Source organism: Papio anubis, chromosome 6 (genome assembly GCF_008728515.1).
Source record: "Papio anubis isolate 15944 chromosome 6, Panubis1.0, whole genome shotgun sequence".
Taxonomy (NCBI): Eukaryota; Metazoa; Chordata; class Mammalia; order Primates; family Cercopithecidae; genus Papio; species Papio anubis.
Window position 1 is genome coordinate 113,623,203 of NC_044981.1, and position 24,199 is coordinate 113,647,401.

The window sequence follows — 24,199 nt, forward strand, 5'->3', positions numbered from 1 at the left end:
CCTATGATAACAATTACCACAAACTGGGTAGCTTAAGACAACAGAAGTTTATTCTCTCATAGTTCTGAAAACTAGAATTGATGTGTTGGAAGGGCCGTGTTTCCCTTGAGGGAAGAACCTTCCTCCTCTTCCATTTTCCAGGGGCAGCTGGAAATTCTTGGTGCTCTCTGGCTTGTGACAGCATCTCTCCAGTCTCTGCCTCCATCTTCACTGGCCTTCTTCCTTGAGCCTCAGTCTCTCTCTCCTTTTAAGGGTACAAGTCATTGGATTTAGGGTCCACCCTAATCTAGTATGACCTCATCTTAACTTGATTACATCTGCAAAGTCCCTACTTCCAAATAAGGTCTCATTCACAGATATAGGGAATTAGGACTTCAAGATATTTTGCAGGGGAAGCAGTCTCAATTCTTGGGTAACGTTAGGGGACTCACAACACTGCCTAACAGAGATGTGAAGAAGTGAACCAATGTAAGTCTAAGGTACTTTGCTAACTGTAAAAGTGCTATCCAAATGCAAATTGCCGCTTTGAAAGGTTTTGGGTCAAACCAGTTATTTAGGAAGACAAGAGTTTCTCCCTCTTTAGGTTTGGGCGTCTGGCCATTGTTAGGGGGCAGCACATGTTTGAGCTTTGAAGCCAAGAAGGCCAAACCCTATGGAAGAATCACGGCGCCTCAGAGGCCCCAGATGCCTTAGGAGTGGTCTTCTATCTTGGATGACTGGAAGGCCATACCACTGGATGGCCTTCTGCCTTGCTGACCCACGCAGCCCACACTGGGAGGAAAATCTATGGCAGTACTTCTCCAACAACCTCGGATTGTTTTCCCCACCTAACCCATTTCAGATCGACACTTTTGTAAACGACGATAAAAATAAATTGTCAGAAAAATGACCACAGTCACGTAAAATTCCCATCAAAGCTTCCAAATGCTGCTTCTTAATTTCTGCCCTTATCTCGTCACGGGCTGGTAGCAAGCAGCTTGCGGGCTGGCACCGGTCCGTGGACCACACTTTGAGTCGCGGTGCTTGGCTGTGGCCAGGCCGCCGCCGGCACCCCAGGGGCCCCACTGAACACGTTCCTGCTCCCAGGCAAGAACACTGTTCCTGCTGTGCTGGAAGAGTGTTCCCCAGCCTCCAGCCTCATTCCAGGGGTCCTGCCTGGCTGGGGATAACCCCCTCCCCCCACACCTGGGCCTCCGTGTTTTCTTTGAGTTTGTTTTCCCACTGATTGACTTTCCCTTCAGTCTGGGCTTTAAAAACAGTTTTCTGAGAGAACGCAGGCGATCCCAGCAGCCCTGACACCACGGCTCATATGGAATGTATTTAGAGAGGGGAAAAAACTCAGATGGAGTGGTTATACGATTTTAAACTGGCTTGGACATAACATGGCTGGAATTTCGGAGCTGGCTTTTGTTTGCCTTCGTCATGAAACATTTGTTATATGAGCTGCTGCTCCTGCTACTGAAGCAGCTGCTGCAGAGGAGCCTTTATCATGGCTGCTATTCCTTCCGTCCATGAGCGGACTGGCTATGCTGACCCGCCCGAGGCCTTCACTCCCCCACTGCATGCCTGCGCCGCCATCCGTGCCTAACCTGGAAAACAGGCTTCCCCCAAACTGACACCTAACAGCACAGGAAACGAAGATGCCCTTTTCCACCAGGTTATGTGGAATAATACCTTTAAATGGTCATGCGCTCTGCCTTCGATCACAGGAGCCTCTTTTTCCTCAGTTCTTATAATTTACATTTCCTCCCACAGGAGACCTCCAATACAGCCCTGATTTGTCATCTCGGTAATTTTAAAATCATAGTTTTAAGTTTGGAGTCTCATCATGGTAATGTCATCCAGTAAAAACCCAAAAGGGATTAATTAATCAATTACCATTAAAGGATCTTGTTTTTGTTTGTTTGTTTTGCTTTCGAAATTTTACCGGTACTATAATCCCAAGATACAGATGCTGAAGGCAGAGCTACGGTAGTTTGATTCACATCATGGCTACACAGATACTGCATAAAAGATATGTGTGTGACAGATCTAGCTAAGAACAGCAGAATCTTAAAGTTCAGGTAGTTAGAACATTCCCAGTTAAATGTAGTGGGCTGATCACATGCCTTCAATGCCTGTCCTTTGAAAAACTTCTCTAAAATGACAGTGAAGGAATGAGAATTTTATTAAAGATGGCAAAATCACAAGGATAAAATGCTGGAGAAGGATTATCAGTGGAAGGCAGACCTCCACCAATTTCTGGAAAATGAAATGCAGTTGGAAGCACGCATCCGATTAGGCAAAGCAGAGGAAGAGAGTCTGAAGTGCTGGAAAAAAGGGACATGGCTCGGGAGTGTCAGCTCACCCAGCTGGGAGTCAGAGACGGAGCACCACTGGGTGTCCCCGACGAGAGAGTTGGGTCTGAGGCTGGCAGTCTAGGTATGAAGCAGCTGGGACCCCAGTTCCCTCCCCAGCCAGGGGCAGGCAATCTTAACAATCAGTCTCCAGAGAGTTTGGGTAGGGGCTCTATACTGATTTGCTAACCCAGAGGAGAGGGAAGGAGAGGTATGGGCTAAAATCCCGGCACCGGGGAGACTGGTGCATTCAGTGAGAACCTTTAGCGCCTGTTCCCACACCAGCAACCAGTTGCATGCATGCTCCACTCTCCTATCACACTTCACCTCCCATCCCCAAATCAGATGTTTGGATAATTTTTCAGGGGGAAAACTGGACAAACTCCAGAGAGAAAAAACTACCATCACTAACAAATATTTTTCCAGCAAAACCTCCATTGCTATTTGATTATCCTAAAGCGAGGTCCACTGGTCAATGAGCCTCCTTCATTGCACAGCACTTGCAACTAGCTTTTCTATTCTTTTCTTTTTTAAAGATGGGGTCTTACTCAGTCACCCAGGCTGGAGTGCAGTGGCACAATCTTGGCTCACTGCAATCCTGCAACCTCTGCCTCTGGGGCTCAAGCGATCCTCCCACCTCAGCCTCTCAAATAGCTGGGACTACAAGTGTATACCACCACACCCAGCTAATTTCTGTATTGTTTTTTGTAGAGACAGGTTTCACCATGTTGTCCAGGCTGAACCTGAACTCCTGAGCTCAAATGATCCACCCACCTCGGCTTCCCAAAGTGCTGGGATTACAGGTGTGAGCCACCATGTCCGGCTGCAATCAGCTCTTTAGTGCCTCACTCTTAAAACCTAAAGACAGACAAATATCACCAGAGGAAAGCCTTCAGACTGAAACAGAGAGCCCAAACCAACCAAAACAGTACAAAAGAACCTGGAACAAATGGAGATAAAGCAGGGATTAAATGAAAATGCTTAAACCAATCTCTATAATTTTTAGACATTTAAGGTGATATTGCATCCATCCACTAACAAGAACAAGATGTTATATAAAAAGAAGAAAAGAAAGGTTGAAAAAGAGAAGATTCAACACAGTGGCTGGAATACAAATTGAGGAACTCTTCCAGAGAAAAAATGTTCAAAAGATGGCAATTGAAGGAGGAAAAAACAGCGAAGCACATAGAAAGGATGAATCTAGAGGTTCAAGTATCTGACCACTAAAAGCATTCCAGAAAAGAAGCAGAACATAGTGGTGGGAAAATCATCAAAGAAACAAAATGTTAAGAATTCCCAGAAATAGAAGACAGGAGTTTTAAGCCTGAAAGTGTCTACTAAATATTTAGCACACATACTGAGGCATATTGTAAAATCTCATAAAAGGAATAAAAAAGAGACAATCCAAGAGGGGGGGAGAGAGAGAGAGAGAGAGCGAGCACGAGCGTGAATATGAGAACCAAACTAGCCATCGAGTTAGAGTTGAATACTGAGCTTTTACTGAGCTTTTTAGACCTTCAATGACTCAAAAAAAATTTCCCTCCCATGCACCTTTTCTGAGGAGGCAACTTAGCAACATCTTGAAGTAAAATTGGTCATTAAATCAAGAAATAGCATCCCCGAGATTAAGAAAACCAGGAACCCAACAGTGAAATATAGTAAAGGGAAGCTGCAGTAAAGCTGTGTTGAGAGTAATGAGCCCAGATATACTAGGAGCAGGAGCTTTCTCGGTGGAAAGAGGAGACGGTCTCGGGGTGAGGGAGGGCAGGCTGGGATGGAGCTTAAAGAGTTCTCGGTGGAAAGAGGAGAGGGCCTCTGGGGGAAGGGAGGGCAGGCTGGGATGGAACTGACATACTTATCTGGTAATTAATATTTAAATAATACCAAAAGTAATACTGAATGCAGCAGATCTAATGGCACATACGGAAATTTTGGCACATACGAAATTTTTGATAGGTACAAATAAATCTAAGCAAATAAATGAAGGCAATAAATGATTCCAGGACAAACAATTAAGTTGTGCAAGAAATGAAACAAAATCATGATGTACTACTTGGATCAGCAGCTAACAAAATGTATAGTCACAGCAACGTCAACAGGACCATGCATCTTAAATGTGGGTATGACCATCTTAGGAAGATGGAGAGGAGCGAGCAAGGAAGTAGAAGTAAAGGTAATGGAATAAGAGAATGAAATCATGACCCCAATAAATCAAGAAACAGCAGCCTGTGCATATTAGTTACAGATAGGGTGGCGATTATCCGAAGAAACATCTAGCTGCGTGAAAAGTGATTTGTTCTACAACATCAGACTACATCTTTGGGAGGGTTGGAATAGGAAACTTCTGCTTTTTATGATACAATCTTATAGTACTATTTGATTTTTAATTTTTTACATGCATTACTTAATAAATATAGCAAAAAAATGCAGGCAGGTAAAATCCTAGGAACACATGTTTTGAAAAACAGTTCTGGTAGAGTCTGGCTATGACAATGCGGAAGAAGCATCTAGAATCGTATGGTATGGTAAAGACAAGAGGCAGGGTGAGACTTTCAAGTCAAGTGAAACTACCCCACCTGACAAACAACCCTCTCCTCTTCTCATCAGTGGGGGATTATGCTGGATTTCTCTATGCGTTTGTAGGTAATGAAATGAATGTGCTTACTAGAACCCACAAGAAACCACATATAAAAAACCCCAGCAATGTTACATGCACAGGTATATTTCTAGCTTTTTGCTGTATTCTTTCACAATTCTGTGCCATTTGAAAGATGTGAAAAGCTAGGACATAATGTATTGATAAAAATGTCTGAGACATGAAAAACATACAGACCAAGAAATGAATTTTTATTTGAAAAAGATTTAGCAAGACAAGAATAGAAGCTTCCATTATAAAATGTTGAGTCATGCAAAATGGGTAAGGATTGTACTTCGCCCCGGCAGGGGGTACATTTTATAAGCAAAGAATGTCAGAGACTAAGGCCATGAGCCAAGGGCCCGAAGACAGTTTTGAAATCCTTTGTCTAGTGCTCTTTCCACATCACCACATTAATCCCCAGGGGTGGACGGGGACCTTCACAACTTAAGCATAAAAGAACAAAAAGACCACAAGGTCGTCTTTTTGAAGATCAACCATCAACCCCTGGGGTCAGGTTTCCAATCTTTGCTCAAGCTTCAGAAGCCTTTCAGCTTGGTGGAGTTAATCAGGAAAGTCCAAAAATCGAAATTTGTGGTGACTAATTCCACCCCCTAGAAATACTCAATGCAGAGCATATTACTGTCAGCTCAGCTAAAAACTGTTCAAAGTAGAGGTGATTAAATTCTACAGTAGAAAAAAATTCACCTCTAAACACAGAAACACACTGGTACCTCCCCCGCACACCCAGATACTATTAGCCAGCTTTTTGTCTGGGGAAATGAATCATGAGAGAGAAAACTGGACAACCCCCAAGTCTGACCACACTGAGTAACTTGGGTAGACACAGAGGGGGGCATCTGGGGCTCTCCCAGGCTCAAAGTTGGGACCCAGAAGAGATGAATTTCCCCCTGGGTACAGAGGGTGGGAGGGAGGTGGGGCTGGAATAACTTGTTAACTGGAGGGATGATCCCGATGGCTCCCAGTGAAGGAGGCCTGGAAGAGCAGAGGATGGTGTTGGGGGACACAGGCAACTCAGGTCTGGGTCAGGCAGTGACTGGTAACAGAAGGAGAGTCCACGCTGGTGGGCCCAGAGGAACCTAGGTGGTCAGGCAGGGCAGTAGTTTGCAACCTCCTGTATTCGGTGCAAGGCACAGGGGGACAGCAGGAGCTGGTGTGAGCCTGGGTCTAAATGGTGGTGGGATCTTAGCGGGGGAGACTGGGAAGAGAGTAGGGTGGAAGAACTCGGGCCGGAGGAGGAGGATGGGGGCCTGGGAGGATTCCTGCCACGCTGTTGGGAAGTCAGGGAGCTTGGGTGGTGGTGAGGATGGTAAGAGGGCAGGGACACGGGGGAGGGTGACACAGGCCCTCCGGCAGCAGCGGCTTGGCGACTGGCATGGACTGGTATGAGTGACTCAGTGCCAGGTTGCGCCACAGAGAGCTGAGGCTGTGGATCCTTCTCCTGCCTCCGGCAGGACCGTCTTAAAGGCAGGGTGAGTGAGCCTGGCTCCAAGAGGCTGGGCCCACAGGCAGGGGCTGACGTGGGCTGGCCCAAGCCCCAGCTCTCCTCATTCTGGGTGCTTCTGTGCTTCCTCACCTCCACGCTTCCAACCATGTTATTTTCTTCTGATTCAAATGCCTCCTTCCACGTCTACTTGGCAAACTCCTATGCATCCTTTAAGGCCCGGCACAAATGTCTCCACAAGATCATGCGCCCCAGCCCTGTTAGTGACGGCTTTCCAGCTGGACATGGTTTTCATCTTTATCCTGCCCTTCCCCAGGAAAGGGACATCACAGACACTCAGACATTTATTTGCTGGAGGTGTTTGTTGAATTTTTCTGGTAGTTTCAGATTATACCTATTTAAATATTAGTTTTCAGAGAGAAGAAATATTTTTGCAAAGATTTCTTAGAAAGTCAGTGTCTGTAAAGGAAGTCCTATTTTCCTGTTAATCTTTTATAATAAAATTGGAAATGCTTTCTTCTGGAGGAGAGATGATCCCAAGGCAAGAACAAATCAGTAAGCAAGAGTAAAACATGTTTAAAGATTATATAATGTAAAGTAATTATCCTTTCCAACAAAACAAATAGTAACAGTTGAAATAGGCCAAACGCACATATATTATGCACAATTTAAGCTTTCATAAAGTAAATTAAACAAGCCTAGAGGCTGAATCCTTGTGAATTGGTGATGTTTCTGTAAACTGAATGAAGTTATCAGCCTATGGTTATAACTCTGTAACCATATAGAGTTATAACCCGTCAGAAAAATGTTCACTAAAAAAATCACAAGTGTTTAGAAGTTAATTTAAAGGGGTTTACATTATGTATTCATTTTAAATGAACTATTTGCCCAATAGCTACAGCTGAAACAGTTATATGCCTTCCGCTTATAATTTTTTTTTTTTTTTTTTTTTGAGATGGAGTCTTGCTCTGTCGCCCAGGCTGGAGTGCAGCGGCTCGATCTCCGCTCACTGCAACCTCCACTTTCTGGGTTCAAGCAATTCTCCTGCCTCAGCCTCCTGAGTAGCTGGGATTATAGGCATGTGTTGCCACACCTGGCTAATTTTTGTATTTTTAGTAGAGATGTGGTTTCACCATGTTGGCCAGGCTGGTCTCGAACTCCTGACCTTGTGATCCACCCGCCTTGGCTTACAAAGTGTTGAGATTACAGGCATGAGCCAGCATGCCCAGGCCCAGCTTAGATTTTTAGACACTATCTTAAAGACCTTGCACTACTATTCCCTTTGTCCCTGCAACCCCCACCAGAAAGACATCAGGTGTTGTCAAACAGATCTATTCTCAAAATTATTTTTTTCTGTGTGTATTGCCTCGTACTGGCTTAAGATAACACACTGGCTTAAGATAACACATCTTATCTTGTGTGTGTGTTACCTTAACACACACACAAGATCCAGTGCTGACATTATTAGGATCCAAACCTGGGACATGGCTGGTGAAAAAAAAAAGTCTTTAGAGAGAATATCGATGGTAAACGAACGAATGGCAAATTGGAGTCCTGTTTTCATCAATGATAATTGAGTTTTTAAAAACAACGTAACTACCTTCTAAAAAAGCTAATCTGAATTCCTCCTAACCATCATTGTATATTTGGGAGGTTCCAGAATATTTTTGAGTTTTGCTGTAGCACAGAAGCAATAGAAGTGGAAAATAAAAATGGAAATTAAAAATGAAAGAATTTGTTTAATTCAGGCTTTTTAAAATGATAGTTTTTAAAATTAAAGCCAGAGTTAGTGGTGTATCTATGTAATATATAGTATATTATAATATATAATGTCTACAATATAATGCATATATTATATATATGATGTACAATATGTACATTATATATTACATATAATTTATATATAATTTAGATATACATGTATATATTTTTAACTCACATAAACTTATTTCATTGCAAACTCCACCCTCTTCCCCTAGTTGCCACTGACTTTCATAAAGTGCAGTTTGAACTACTGCAATCAATTGGACTTGGAGTCCTTTACCTATCCAAAAATCTCATTTTTAGGCTTCAGATTGGACATAATTGTACATCTGTGTTCAAGTATTATGTAAACTCCGGTTTGCAGAGCAAAGTCAATTATTAGGGAACATAGTGCACTTTCTTGAGAAAATGGAGAGACATCGCCACCTGCTGGACAAAGGTTATTAATTCATTAATTTAGTGTTCTGAGGTACGTAATTCTGCACATGCAAAACAGTTTTTCAAGAGCTGAATATTAGGAATCTTACTTAAAAAACTCTATTATCATTCTATATCTATTAAATAACATGGCCTATAACAGTCAGTAAAATTCAATATTCAGCATAAGTTAAGGGTAATTGGCCCCAATAACGTCTCAATAGTGGGTTTCATTTAGTGAAAAGTCTTAGCTTCCTGATATTTCTGGTAAGAGTTCAGGCACAAAAACAGATGACTTTTTTTAAAAAAACCTCATTAACTTGGATTATGTGTGTCTTTCAGCCCCTTAACATGTCACTGTAGTAATATTTCCACTTAACTTATTCCCTGCGATTGTTTCTGCAACAGGCTATTGACTAGAATATAATTGTTCCTCTCTGCCCAAGTCAGTAATACAGAAATATTATTTCTTAAAGGCACGAGATTTCCTTGTAATATATCAGCTGTAACTGGTGAAACAGGTCAAGGATAATCATTTCCTTCATTCATTCCTTCCAATTTTTTCCTCTTTCTTTCATTTAGAAGTTACAAAGAGAGCCTCAAGTCCAGTTTCTCTCAGGGACAACGCTGTCTCTCCTGTGATGGGCTTGGTGGGCAGGCTAATTACTGAACACTCATCATATAGTAAGGCTGGGCTAAGGGCTTTACATGGATTGATCAGGCAAGACTCACAAGAACCTCTGAAGTAGATAAGATTATTTATGCATCTTATCCAGATGGGGAAACTGAGGCTTAAGGGGCTACACCTTGCCTCTGGTTATGCAGTTAATAAGTGGAGGAGGGGGTCAAGCATGCGGGTGGTCTATCGCAGAGCCTGTGCTCTGATCATTATGACATACTGGGCCAGGCACGGTGGATCATGCCAGTAATCCCAGCACTTTGGGAGGCCAAGGCAGGTGGCTCACCTGAGATCAGGAGTTCGAGACTAGCCTGGTCAACATGGTGAAACTCTGTCTCTACCAGAAATACAAAAATTAGCTGAGCATGGTGGTGGGCACCTGTAATCCCAGCTACTTGGGAGGCTGAGGCAGGAGAATGGCCTGAACCCAGGAGGCAGAGGTTGCAGTGAGCCGAGATCGTGCCACTGCACTCCGGCCTGGACGACAAAAGTGAAACTCTGTGTCAAAAAAACAAAACAAACAAACAAACAAAAAAAAAACAAACAAAAAATGGGGTCGGGGGGATAGCTCAGTGGTAGAGCATTTGAGTGCATTATGACATACTGTCTTCTCCACAGAGGTGTGTGTGTGTGTGTATGTGTGGTATGAAGAGAGAGGGATGGAAATCGTGACCAGAGAGTTTAAGAGGAGACCCCTGTTTTGATCACTTGAGCATCAGCAGCTCCAGGAAAGAACACATTCTGAAGGAGAAACTCTCCAAACAGGATTTCTTCCTGTCCTAGAGGACACCAAGAGGTGGAGAACACCCCCACAACTAAACTTGAGGATTACTAAGGCAACGGGGACTGCCTAGGAATATTTTTGAGGGGGTAAAAGCACCCCATAATTGTGCTAAGTAACAAAAGACAGAACAAGCAGCCTTAAAACATTCTACATGATACACTGGTATTAGAATAATAAGATCTTAAAGACCATCCACTTGAAAACTGTATTTGCTCGGGGTCATATAGGCAGAATCACGGCAGAAAAAGAACTAGAAGTTCCTCCTAACTCCCAACTCAATGTCCTTTCCTTAAAGAATAACTGTTCTTTATTATAAATAGGCCAAGCTTTTATTTAGTATTGAACTCAGGCTGATATTTTTATCGATGGATAAAAATTTGAATTATTTCTGTAGCATACGGTTTAAAAGTTTTCTTCTACATATTTGTTATCATTTTCTAGCAAATATCCTCAAAATTGAAAACTGCAACATCAATGAAATCAGTGAGCCCACTACTATCCTTCTAATGGGAGGTCTAATTTATCATTCATGCATAGTAAAAAAAAAAAAAAAAAAAAGCATAATATTTAAATGTGTACTCTGTGATTATTTATAAAACTATTTAAGTATAAATATTTCAAACAAAGCACTCAGCTTATAAGTGAACTTAAATCCTCAAAGTTAGGATTTAAGTCACTCATTTGGAATTTGTTACATATTTTTCCTTTGTAATAGTTGGCGACCATATTCTCAAGGCAGCCCACAAAAGTCTAGTAAATTCCCTACTGTGGCTCCAGCGTTTACATTTGTAATGGAAATGTGTTGAAAATGAATACGAATGTAGTGCTAGTCATGGAAAGTATTTAAAACACAAGGTAAAAGGATTGGACACATGAGTTTTCAAGCCACTAGGAAGGGAGAAGGTAATGGGTTAATATTAGGTCATAGAGTTCTATGTCTGGATGCTAGGTGGCGCTATTGAACCAGAACAGCTTGGTTATTTGCCAAGTCAAAGGTTTATAGAGGGATGCTCATATGACTGTTCCTATTACACATATTCACATGTTTCTTGTCTTTCATGTGCTTATTTATTTTGGCCCTTACCAACACTGAGATTTTAGCTCCTAAAAATTATGACTAGAAAAATATTGATGGCTCACAGCATGTCTTTAAGAGTTGAGGAGAAAAAGTATTCAGAAATACATTAATATTCATCGCTCAGAAATATGTGAGTCTTGCCCCTTACTAACACATTTTTGTGGATGACTATGGATCATTCTCTCAATTTCTCTGGGCTTGTTTCAGTTTCTCATTTTTATTTTTATTTTATTTTATTTTTGAAACAAGGTCTTGCCCTGTCACCCAGGCTAGAGTGCAATGGGTACGATCATCATAGCTCACTGCAGCCTCGACCTCCCCAAGGCTCAGGTGATCCTCCCACTTCAGCCTGCCCAGTAGCTGGGACCACAGACACACGCCACCATGCCTGGTTTGTGTGTGTGTGTGTGTGTGTGTTTTTATAGATGGAGTCTCACACTGTCACCTAGGCTGGAGTGCAGTGGTGCGATCTCCACACCTGCCACCATGCCTGGCTGATTTTTTGTATTTTTAGTAGAGATGGGGTTTCACTATGTTGGCCAGGCTGGTCTTGAACTCCTGACCTTGTGATCCACCCACCTTGGCCTCCCAAAGTGCTGGGATTACAGGTGTGAGCCACCACACCTGGCCTTTTTTTTTTTTTTTTTTGTATTTTTAGTAGAGACGAGCTTTTGCTATGTTGCCCAGGCTAGTCTCAAACTCCTAGCCTCAAGTGATCTGTCTACCTTGGCCTCCCAGAATGGTAGGATTACAGGTGCAAGCCACTATGTCTGGCCTCAGTTTTTCATTTTTAAAAGGTGATAAGTAATGAACAAACATAATAGAGATTAATCAATAAAAAATAATTATGTATAAGAATACATATGTGATCATATATAATAATTATGTTTATGTTCAACCATTGAGGTTGCTCCTAGCCAGTAAAGTCTGCTGGGGCCTTGGTGCTCCCTAATTCAAACTCATGGTCAGGATTTGAGCAGTGTTTTCTGAATGCCCACTCCACGGTACTTGTCCCAATATCAGCAGCTGTGCACCGGCTGGAAGAAATACCAAGCATATTATATTCTCTTGGTTATCCATCTTGCTAAAACTCTAATTTTTAATTCATCTCAAATACTTACTATCCTAAGCTTCTGAGATACTCTATTCTGTCTCTATAAAATGCAAATATTAATATAAAATCACTGTTTAAAAAAGTGCTAAAGGCTAAGTTTCTCAAATATTTTTGGTAGGAGACAAATTTACTTGATGTCAGCATATATTTATATAAGAAACGAACAGGAGAAAAGACAGTTAAGCTGTTATTGAGAAAGGTTATTAACCTGTCTAAATGGTGAGTATTGGGACAAGTAGTATTGATTTGAGAGAATCAATGAATATCATTTCAATCTAAAATAAGTGACAACCCATATGACTAACAGACATTACGATTTTTACTAGCTCTCCAAATAATCATTAGCTATTAGTGTTTTTTCTTCTGTAATGAGACTGGTATACATATTTTTAGTATTGCTAGAGAGGAATTACTAAAAATCAGTAAACTCCTATTTTTTTTTTTTTTTTCGATAACAGGATAGACACCAAAGAAAAATGGCCAGTGGTGTTTTTGCATCTTAATTCAGCTCTTCAGATGGTTAGTTAATCTACAATGACTTCAGGGTCACTAGATCCCTTAAATCAGTATCTTAGATTTTAGTTTTTCTTCTCTCTGTTCTCTAATCTACTCGGTTATCAAATTCTTCAATAAAGGGCAAGAGTAATGATTTTAGCATGCCCTAAGACATGAATTTAGATTAAAAATACAGAGATGAGATGGTGAAGTAACTAGAAACTTGCAGCTGTTCTTTCTTTAACCTATTTGACACCAACTCAGTTGAGGTGATGAGAAAACAGTATGGGTGCTAAGTCTTCCCTGAGGCTAAAATATATTGAGAAGCTGGCCGGAGTTGTGTGTTGATCTCTTGTCCTCTGCCTCAGGGGACATGGAAACTTGTTGGGATAGAGGAACTGTGGACTAGCTTGGTCTTCAGTGTTACCGTGGAAACATATCACAAGAAGATGCCCAAGAGAACACAAAACACAGTAGAAGTTACTGAAGCAACAACTCAAAGGTTCGTTTTATTGGGCATGTAATGTGTGGCAGCTGAGAGAGTTACAGTGGGGTGATATTTAAAGTATTTGACAACCAGTTCCACTCAAGAACTGAACCAACAACAGTCGCTGAGTGTGACACTGGCCCGGGGTCCTGAAGATCCCTCCTGTGCCATGAATTAGTCCTTTCGTTACATCGATGCTGGAAAAGGTGGGAGTAACAAGGACGGGCAGCCAGGCTGGCAGGTGCACCCTGAAGGCCGTATAGGAGCGTTTCACTGTTTTAACCGCTAGTCCAGCTGGACCGCATGGACTGGCCAAGTGGCCTGGCTTATGGAAACCTTTCATCCCACTACACAGGAATACCAGATGTCCTTTCTTCTCTTTGAGATATTTACTGTGCCAAACTCTGAGGGAAAAATAATCTTAATTTATAGGTGGAAAGATCATGGCTGAAGGTAAAAGAGTTAATAGTAACTTGGTTTTCAGAAATCTTTTCTCCTTGAATTAATGAACTTTCAGATCATGGAATGAAGGCCCACAATTTCTGAGAAGACACATATTTAAATGGAGAAAATAGGAAGTCAATATGATATACACCGACAAAAGCCACTACGTGGGTCCTCTGGGCTAAGCTTTTTATAGGTGGTTTATCTGTATTCAAAAGCATGAATATAAAAATATCCTTATCTAGGTTCTCAGGTCCACAACCCCTGTGCTGGGTTTTGCATCCTGTGAATGGTGTGTGTTCCAGACCTCAGAATGGATGGTGATGTAACTGGAAGAGGACTCTCATGTTGGCTCCTCCTCCCAAATGCTGGGACAAGATAGTGCCCATTAAAATAAACAACAATAATAATAAAAAAAAAAAACACATACCTTTATTTCACACACTGGCTCTTAGGGTCAGAAATTCAGGGGCAGCTTAGTTGGGTGGTCCTGGCTTGAGATCTCTCATGAGGCAGCCATTAACATGTTGGTTGGGGCTGCAGTTATCTGAAGGCTTGACTGGGGCCATTGTGTCTGCTCCCAAGATGGCTCACACACGTGGCTCTTGGTCTGAGGTCTCAGTTCCTCACTATGTGAACCTCTCTTCATCCATAGCAGCTGACCTCTCTCAGAGCAAATGACTGAGCAGACACTAACAAAGTTGGAAGCCATAATATCTTTTATGGAGAGCGTTCATCTTATGTGTCACCAGGATTAGTTAGCCCTTTATCTCAGGCTGTGTATTAGACACACACACACCACACACCACACATACATACACCCCATAGAACACGATAAAGCTGAAAGAAGAAAATGATTAACATAAACCTTTCTTCTTCAAAGGAGTCTAATTTAGGATAAGACTCTCATTGCACAAAGAACGGAGTTTATGTTGTCTTCTAGAAAGAAAAATCAGTCACATCAAACTCTTTACATTAAAATTATATAAACTCTTTAAATGGCTTGTTGTTAAAAAGGCAAAGGAAATCCTACTTTCATAATCCCACTATTTAAGGTTTATTGTATTTCGCTATTCAGCCCATCTCCACCACCATGTTTCCTCCTGGCTTTCATTTCACTATTCCACCACAAATGTCCGTTAAGAACTCCCTAATAAAACTAGGAAACTAAAACGCCCTCCTGTGTCCACCTTCCTTCAGCAAGTCCCTGATGGTATTGAGCCACCTTGTGTGCTTAGAGATCCAGAACTCTCTGGCTGCTTTCAATTTCCCTAGGCCTTGGGTTTCCAGTGGGGTTCAACAAGAATATGAGGCAGCATACTGCATTTGGGGCGCTTTTCACCTGCTTGTTTCCTTCCTTCCTTCCTTCCTTCCTTCCTTCCTTCCTTCCTTCCTTCCTTCCTTCCTTCCTTCCCTCCCTCCCTCCCTCCTCCCTCCCTCCCTCCTTCCTTCCTTCCTTCCTTCCATCTACATTCCCTTCCTTCCTTCCCTCCCTTTTCTTTCTCTCTCAACCCTTAACAACATATATGCTCCATAACAACAACAACATATGAAAACTTGTGCCGTATATATACGTCTAACCAGCTAACCAAAATTTCGGCTAATAGCAACTTATCACTCCTCCTCCTCTCTTTCTTCTCTTTTTTTTTTGACCAAGTTTGGCTCTTATGCAGCCCAGGCTGGAGCTCAATGGCACGATCTTGGCTCACTGCAAACTCCACCTCCCAGGTTCAAGTGATTCTCCTGCCTCAGCCTCCTGAGTAGCTGGAATTACAGGCACCCGCCACCACACCTGGCTAATTGTTATATTTTTAGTAGAGACAGGGTTTCTCCATGTTGGCCAGGCTGGTCTCGAATTCCTGACGTCAGGTGATCACCTATCTCGGCCTCCCAAAGTGCTGGGATTACAGGCATGAGCCACCCCACTGGGCCTATCTGCTGCTTATCTCTACAGGGCAGAATGTCTTCTTCCATCTCAGGACAACAAAACAGAACAATTAACAGATCACTGAATGTGTATTCAAGGCTTGTTGTCACAGCCTTTGCCACATTCTATTTCTTGCTGCTATTTGGGGACCACTCGGTTTGTTAGGATAAAATCATAACTGTATTTTCAATTTGCTGCTCTATCTATCCCACTGTCAGGATTTGATACACTGGAGTGCTTTTATCAAATGGAAGTTGGCCAGAGAGAATTCATCACAAGGATGGCTCTTTCGTACTCATGCATGTTTCCATCAATGGAGTCCAGGTGTGCACACACGGATTCATTTGTACCCACCCCAACAACATGCTCAAGACAAGGCTGATAGAAAATGCTGCCAATTTCCGTTTCCAGCAACATGCTCAAGACAAGGCTGATGGAGAATGTTGCCAATTTCAGTTTCCACAGGGAGAAATGGAGCCATTAAGCCTTTGGAACATGGTGATTTTATGTCTGAACATGAAGCTCAAGATTTTGGCATCTGCATCTCCTGGTTCTAACTTTCCTTTGCAAGCCCAGAGAACTAACTGCCCTTTGTCATCAGAAGAGATCATTTCACTCCTTTATTTCTTGAGGCCTTTTCAAGGTGAGTATCCCTGGACACAGACCTGTCATGGAGAAGAGCTTGCTTACAAATGAAGTTACCTGGGTCTTTGTAGATACTGAGCACGCCCTTGAAGTAATGAGGTAAAAATCTTTCCAGTAACAGCAGCACATCTTCCAACTCTTCAAGAATCCCCACGAGCAGGAAGTTTTCATTCACGTTCAGCTTTGCTCTCTCAAGGGCCCATTCACCAGGCTCCCTTTATGGATATAAAAATTTATTGAAAATCAGAGATTCATATTTGAAATTCAGCAACAAGATGCCGAAAGTTTACTCCTTCTACCTCCCACCTTCACTTGCATAAGTCCAACTCCTGTTTCCCTCAAGGACCAGCCCAGATGTAGCCCCATCCAGAGCCTTCTCAGTCCTTCCAGCTGGTGTCCTGCCCTGCTCACCGTTCCTTCTCTGTCACTTTCATCCGTGCTTCACGCCAAGCCCAGGGCCTTGAATTCAGAGGCCCTGCTTAAGTAGTGTGGACTAAGGAAAGCAGGCACAGGCAGTCAGATCCTAACAACTACTAATCAAGGGGTGAGTACAACGGCTTTTATAGGAGGACCAAAGTGAACCAATTAAATGAATTTAGAAGTTTTGAAATACAAAACTGACTGACATAGTATTTATGTAGAATTCAAAAGAGGTGTCAGGTCATGTCTGTTAATCATCTTATTCTTTGGAAGAGTTAAAGATAAATCTTTGGATTTTTGTTTTGTTTTATTTTGTTTGTTTAGATTGCAGAAGGAAAACAGCCTAATCTGATTTGTAGACCAGCTCTCTGAACTGACAGGCGAGTGAGAAAAGCCCAGGAGTGGGGCTCCAGGCCTGGCTGTCATTTATCATTTGGGGGAATTGGGCAAGCCAGGGTTCTCTTTTGAAAAATGATAATAATAACCCTTACCTAGTTCAAAGCATTGTTGTAAAGACTGTGCAAGGTGATATGACAAAAGAGTTATAAAAATCATTGTGTGTGTGTCAAGGTATGGTGTTATGAGTCACCTCTCCAAGATTAGAAAATTGAAAAATCTGAAAAATACTACACGATTTAAAAAATACTTTAGGGAGTTCAAATCATGTTGCCTGTTATAAAGATATTCACTGTGATCAGCAAGTGAGTCATCCAGCCCCAGATCTTCCCAATACCTGAAGTACTAAATGTTAACCAGGAGGTATTTGTTATTGAGGCAAGGGTCGGGGCAGGGGAGAGGCCACCTGGACTCAGGGGGCTTATGGTGAAGTCAAAAACTAACACTCCTGGTTCTGTAATTTGGACCATAAGCAAACTCTTTTGTTATGTCAAATGAAACAAGACAGGAATAACAACAATATGCCTAATAACAAAGCAGAAATCATAGCATAAGCAAAAAAGTACAACGAATGCATTGCCAATGTAGAAGTAGCAGTTCTTATCTGGCCTTTTCAGAAACACAAGGACCCTCTAGTTAATGTTTCCTTTGGGGAATAATGTCACTTCTGGTAGCACATTGATTTTCTACCAAGCAAAGATAATGCTTCATTGTTGCTGCCATTTCTTCTCCAGGCTACCACATTTGTCTAGCACAGTAGATTTCAACTACAGCTACACCAGAAGCATCTGGGGAGGCAGCTACACATGAGACTATGATTGGGTGGGGGTTCTTAACAAGTATGCAGGGGTGCTGATGCAGGACCTGGGCAGATCACACCCTGGGGGTCCTGACTATCTGAGTAAGTCACTTTCTAAAGAAGGTCTTGCCTTCAAGTAAGGTTGACAGGTGATCACTATAAAACACTTTCTCCTCTGCCTACTAAGTGTATCCACCATGGGATTGTGGGTGTGGGCTTCCAGTGTCTCAGACCCAATGACACATGCCACGAGGGCAGTTGTTGGTTAAGTCAGTCACTGTAGAGGAGCAGGCTGGGTGTTTGTTCCTGGTCTTCACGATCACATTTTATGTGACATTTTGTCATTTTATCCAAAGAGAAAGACAAACAACATGGGTTGAGTAGTGACAAGTATGTTTTAGGTATAAACAAGGGTTTGGTTCCAGTTACAAAGCTTTATATGGTGGTCTTCTGAGGCCTCTGCAGACGCTGATTTTTAAATTTCATTATTTATAGGACATTTGGAGTCTCACACATTATCTTGAAAGATTAACAGTAAACAGGAACTGAATTCCAGAAGGTTGAGAGACTAGGGATACCAAAGATTCCCACCAAGTGCCAGGCTGGTGGGGTTCTTTCCCTTGTGCACACGTGCATGCCACGAGCCTGCTGTAGCCCTTACCTGCATCTGGGATGCTGTCCACAAAAGTACGGAATGATGTAAAATAACCTGGGGTTGGAACACTCGGGATAGTTTTCAAGAATACACTCATTGATATCCTAGAAGAGAAAACACAGCAGTCAGATGTCTTGTAGTCTCTGCAAGGCTCTATCAAATGCCGCACAGTTTAAGTAAAATTCGTGATTGAATTACACGGGCACACCTTGAGAAGATGAAGAGAATTCATAGATTTCAGGAGAAAACTTCTTTTTTGCCTCCCAGCATCCTGCTCCACTGGCCAGGCACACACAGGGCTGGGCCATTTTAGAGAGTGCATGCTTTGTTGAGTAAACTGCATCTCTGCATTTCCTGGTGGCTCCAAGTCTTAAGCTTGGTCACAGGCCTTGGGAGAGCATTTGTACCCACTGTGCTTTGTGGTGGCCCCAGCAGTTGCTAGCCAATTTGTAGGTATACAGTTGGCAATTAATAAATGTTGCATGAATTTAGTGTTTCTCTGTGTATCCATGCATCCAACAATTAAGTACCTACAACAGTCTCATAAGGGATTGTAAATTTTCGAGGGGCTGTAAAATAACTTCTAACGTTATATTAACTTAAAAAGTAGCAGGTCGTTTATATGCAAACACCTTCTCACTTTCAAAAGCAACAGTTGTGATTTCCAGGTTTTCCATTTCTCTTATATGAAGTTGGACATGGTCTTTCTGAGGGCATTACAAGAGCTTGAAATGGCTTGGTGGGGGTAAGGAGAAGGGCTCAAAACCAACTTTTATCAAGGTAGATTACATCAGACATTCTAAATAAGGCATGCTTGGTTCTCAGGTATTTCTAAGGAGAAAAGATAACTCAATCTACAAATAAACCAAACAGCTGTAGGATGTTTTTCCAGAGACAATATTGGCAAAGCAGATTAAGAGTGGACACAATTCCCAAACACGGTTGATGAAATTTATGAGTCGGTAGAAGCTACTGTATCTGATATACCGGTGTAGGTGTAGGTGTGTAGGTGTGGGTGTTTAGCTAGTAACAGTTTTTTAGTTCAAGTTGGGAATGAGAGAAATATAATTTACACTTTTTCTTAAAAACAATAATCCCCTCATACTTCTTCAGTTTACATACCAATTAAGTAAATTACACAATTACAATAACAAATTCAATGGAAATAAACAGAATCTGCAAAAAACACAATTGAGAGTACTCAAGCACTTGAGTTTACCATGAGAAGTGGAGGTGCAGGTTCCAGAGAGGAACATATGAGAAGCGAATGGGGGAGCGCATCAGTCCGTCCAGCCACGTGGTGAAGGTGATTAAGAGCATCTCATTGTGTATGAAAACTCATTAAAATGCGAGACACTAGACCTGAAATACCTTTCTAAGAAGAGTTTGACACTGAAAGATGTATGTGTATGTGTATATATACATATACATATATTCATAGCTGCTATGAATTTATTAATTACAACAAAATATGGCAGAACTTACGTGTTCATGGATAGGGGATTGGTCTTAAGAGAAATTATGGTACATTCACACACTGAAATACCAGACACCTGAAAAGAATGAGGAGGATCTGTGTGTGCTATCCTGAAAAGCCCTGGATAAATTTTCAAGTGAATAAAAGTAGACTACAGGATAATACGAACATGTAGGACAATATAAAAATCAACATGTTTACATAAACACAAAAGGATCTGGAAGGAGACACAGCACACAATTGAAAGCAGTTATTTCTGGTGGTTGGCATAAAGGAAGATGAGAATACCGTCAATTTTTCCTTTATTCCTTTTTTGAAGTATTAGCTTTTATTACAATGAATGCCTCTTACATTTATCGTGAGAAAACTATACAGAGATTTACACACTGTAAAACAAACCAAAGCTTGTGTGGGCGGGTGCCTGAGCATTGCCTTGAGGATGCTCTGAGCCCCCTGTCCTCCTCACATTTGAGGGTGTCCTCTGGTAGTTGGCCTCCCCCTGGAGCCTGAGCCTTTAGTCCGAGGGACCCAGTAACCCTGGTGGCCTCTCTCTGCAGCAGTGGCAACAGGGAGGGGGCCAGGAGCTGGGTGAGAAGCAGAGCCTAGGGTGATTCTGACCAGAGCAGAGTTCATCTGCTGAGGTTGAGATTTCACAAAGAAGGACAGAGTAAAGCGATGGGGGACATCCAAAGAACTGTCACATATGCAGTCAGCCCCCAGAGTCCTGCAGTAACAGGAGGAGCAGGGCACCAGAGACTGCCAGAGCCTCCTACAGAGGCTCTCATGGCACCTGCTGCTTCTCCAGAGCTGCCCTTGAGCTAGTACTTGTGCGCTTATTTGTTTAGGTGTAGGTCCCTCAACACAGACTGTTCACTGCATCTCCAGTGCTCAGCACCCTGCCTGGACAAAGCAGGAGTGCAATAGATACTGAATGAGTGAGTGAATAAATGGCAGAAGGAGAGAGACAAGACACACAGCTCCAGAGCAAGAAAGGAAGCAGACACCTCTTCCATTTGCGGAGCCTGCCAGGGTTTTGTCCTCAGCAACCCCAGGCTCGCAGGAGTAGACAGAAGGCATCAGCTGGTTGGTGAGGGGAAGGCGGAGGAGGCACCGGGACCTAAGAAGGCCACTTCCCTATTGGAATCCACAAATAACCTCACAAGGTCAATTTATGGGAAGACATAAATTCCTAGTTTTAAAACTGCAGCTAACAATTCTTTTCTTAGACCAAGGCACATGCTGGGGGATTTCAAAGAGTTCCATTTGAGCCCATTAGGTTGATGAATGGCGTTCATCACAACCCATCTATGGCGATGCTATAGGAGGATATAAATAAAGATGACTGGACCGGAAGATCCAGAGGAAGCAGAAATGAGCTGAGAAGCCCCAGGCATCGAGCTGCCAACTGCTTGGCCACAACCACAGTAAGTAGGGATGCTGCTGTTTGGCAGCTTGAGGACCAGGGACTTGCAGGAAACTGCTCCTGGCACCTCCTACTCAGTCCACTCTTAGCAGAACCAAGACCTTTAGTGAGCAACATTTGAGCCTCCTGGGAAACGAAATGAGACCAATGAGCTGCACTTCCACTGGGCTGTTCTGACGGATGCCTTTCAGTCTTCTGGGACCATTTGGTTGCCCTGGTGTTCATGATTTATCTTTGGTCCAAGATTTACTATCCTGCATTGTTTTATAATCACCTTTTAATACCAAAGTTCTCTCAGCACATACATTTTCTAAATGATTATGCAACTTTATTTTTTCCTTCCATGTAGTGCTTCTAGGGTAAGATTGTTTTTTTAAAAAAAAAAAAAGAAAAAAATATTTAATATGGATTTCAAACTTTTCTCTAAGATTGTCACCGCACTGATGACTTTGGCCAAGCCAGCTTGCTTGCCAGCACTTGATCTGTGACTTGCTCCTCTGGTTCCTGAGTCTTGGCACACACCATGGGCACCCTTGTAGTGCCCTTCCCTGCCAAGCCTAGCCCTTTGGGTCTTAACGTAAGACCCCACGCTACTCAAGATTTTGCATTATTAGGGAAATGAGATCGTCTCTCTGAGTAAGCATTCCAGATAACTATGAGAATCTTTTTCATTGCCAACACTGTACAAAAATTAATCCATTTGTGTTGCAATGTATTCTAAACTGTACTATTTTAAAAACCATATGCTTTCCTCCCTCTAGATTTTTTTTTGGGTTCGTCTTCTTCCATTCTGATCTTACAGCAAAATCATCTTTTATCCACTTGCTCCTGTAATGTTTCCACCAGATGGATGGTGATGGGTGACCCTCATCTTCTGAGTCCAAAGGGCTGGCTGGTCTCAGAGCAAACCCCAGTCACTGCCTCCAGTTCCAGGGAGTCCTTCCTGAGGCCTCTCTCACCCTCACTCCCACAGCCCCTCTTCACCCCCACAGGATGATGACAGTAGCTTCCCAGCCAGCAGCTCTTCCTTCCACCTCTTCTCTCTGAGTGCAGCCTCCAGAGTTGCCCCAGTCTGCTCGTCCTTGCTCTCCTTGGAGGACTCTTACTGACAATGGAACAGGGATAAAAATCAGGGCACCTGATACACACTGTGAGTTCCCTGGCCAGACTCCCAGGGCATTCGAAATGCAGGGCCAGGAATGTGCATTTGAAAGAACCTCTGGTGACTCTGAGAGGATGGTCACTCTTCATGAGCTGTCTATGTATTAGGTAATTCATTCCATGCCTTTGCTCTTCCTCTCCCTTGCCACCTCGCTCCTCACCTAGTCTCAATAGCAGGCTCAGGGTTCTGGCGGGGAGAGTTAACATACTCCAGTCCAGCTGGGCTAGTGCTCACTTGGGTCCAGGAAAAGGGGACAGATGTGACCATGGGCTTCCTTCCGTGCTGGCCATTCACTGCCAGCCACATCTGGCAGATAGGGTCCCTGGGACAGGGCTCAGGTGCCACATCGCATACGCTCTTCTTCACTGTTGGCTGGAACCCAAATGTCTCCAGGAGTGGGGTCTGTCTGGGACCTCATCCATCAGCTGGGACCTGGCACTCTAACCTAGTTCTAGTCCTCAGGCTAGATCTGCTCCCAACATTCCCTGCCAGTGGCCAGGATTCTTTTAGAAGTGGACAGACTTCCTCATGGTGCCCATGAAAGGAGCTCCAAGCTGGCCCGAGTGCTCCTGGCATCCTGAAATAACCTTCCCACCCACCTTGCAGGGGCTCCTCTGTGCATCAACACTTGCTTCACCCACATGAGGGCTCGCTCTAGAGATCAGACACTGAGCTGGAGGCCTGGACACCTCCTACTCCCTCCCTGTCAGCGAATTTTCACAGCCCTGACTCCTTCTCCTCACTCTGCACTGCCAGGCCCACAGGCCTCTTGTCTGCTTCTGCCCGAGACATAAAACTGCTCATTTATTTCTCTGTAGCTCAAGAACCAGACAACTGCTTCCTTTCTTGGATTTCTAGTTTTAATTTTAGAAAGGGTGGAAGGACGAAAATCCCAGGTGGAGTTAATTTTATCACAAAAGGTGAACTTAGAGACGATTCATATTTTACTTATCCTTATATAAGACAGCACCTTCTCTGAAAGCCACTGAACTGAAAAAAGACTTACTGGTGTTTTTACACAGCTCCATGCTTGAAACGTGGATCCGTTTTGTTCATATGGCCCATGGCTTTCAAAGACAGGATTTCTGGCTGCTTTCAATAGCAGAATCCTTAAGAGGCCATATGCAAAGTTCCTTGAAAAGGAGATTTGGGTGCTGGTCTCAGCTCCATGATTAATTAGCTGGGTGTCCTCAGCTAAATCATGCCATCTCTGAGCCTCAGTTTCTTGAGCTACATAATCTCAGTCGATGAAACTGCAGATGGATGTACCTGGTACCAACCATTTTTGTTTGTTTGTTTGTTTGTTTGAGACAGAGTTTTCACTCTTGTTGCCCAGGTTGGAGTGCAATGGCGTGATTTTGGCTCACTGCAACCTCTGCCTCCTGGGTTCAAGCGATTTTTCTGCCTCAGCCTCCTGAGTACCTGGGATTACAGGCAGCCGCCACCATGCCCAGCTAATTTTTTGTATTTTTAGTAGAGACAAACTTGAACTCCTGATCTCAGGTGATCCACCTGCCTTAACCTCCCAAAGTGCTGGGATTACAGGCATGAGCACTGCGCCTGACAATAACCAACTTTTAAGAATAGTTTTATAATC

At 42.9% G+C, this 24,199-nt stretch overlaps 1 protein-coding gene across 1 annotated transcript in view; it reads right to left on the reverse strand.

Annotated features, from left to right (window-relative positions):
• Positions 1-24,199, reverse strand: part of UST (uronyl 2-sulfotransferase) — a 322,585-nt gene that overhangs the window by 39,336 nt on the left and 259,050 nt on the right. The window contains exons 6-7 of the mRNA XM_021937743.2: positions 18,547-18,644; positions 16,328-16,485 (exon numbers count right to left, since the gene is read on the reverse strand). Of these exons, the coding sequence (XP_021793435.2) occupies positions 16,328-16,485; positions 18,547-18,644 (256 nt within the window). The remainder of the gene's footprint in view (positions 1-16,327; positions 16,486-18,546; positions 18,645-24,199) is intronic.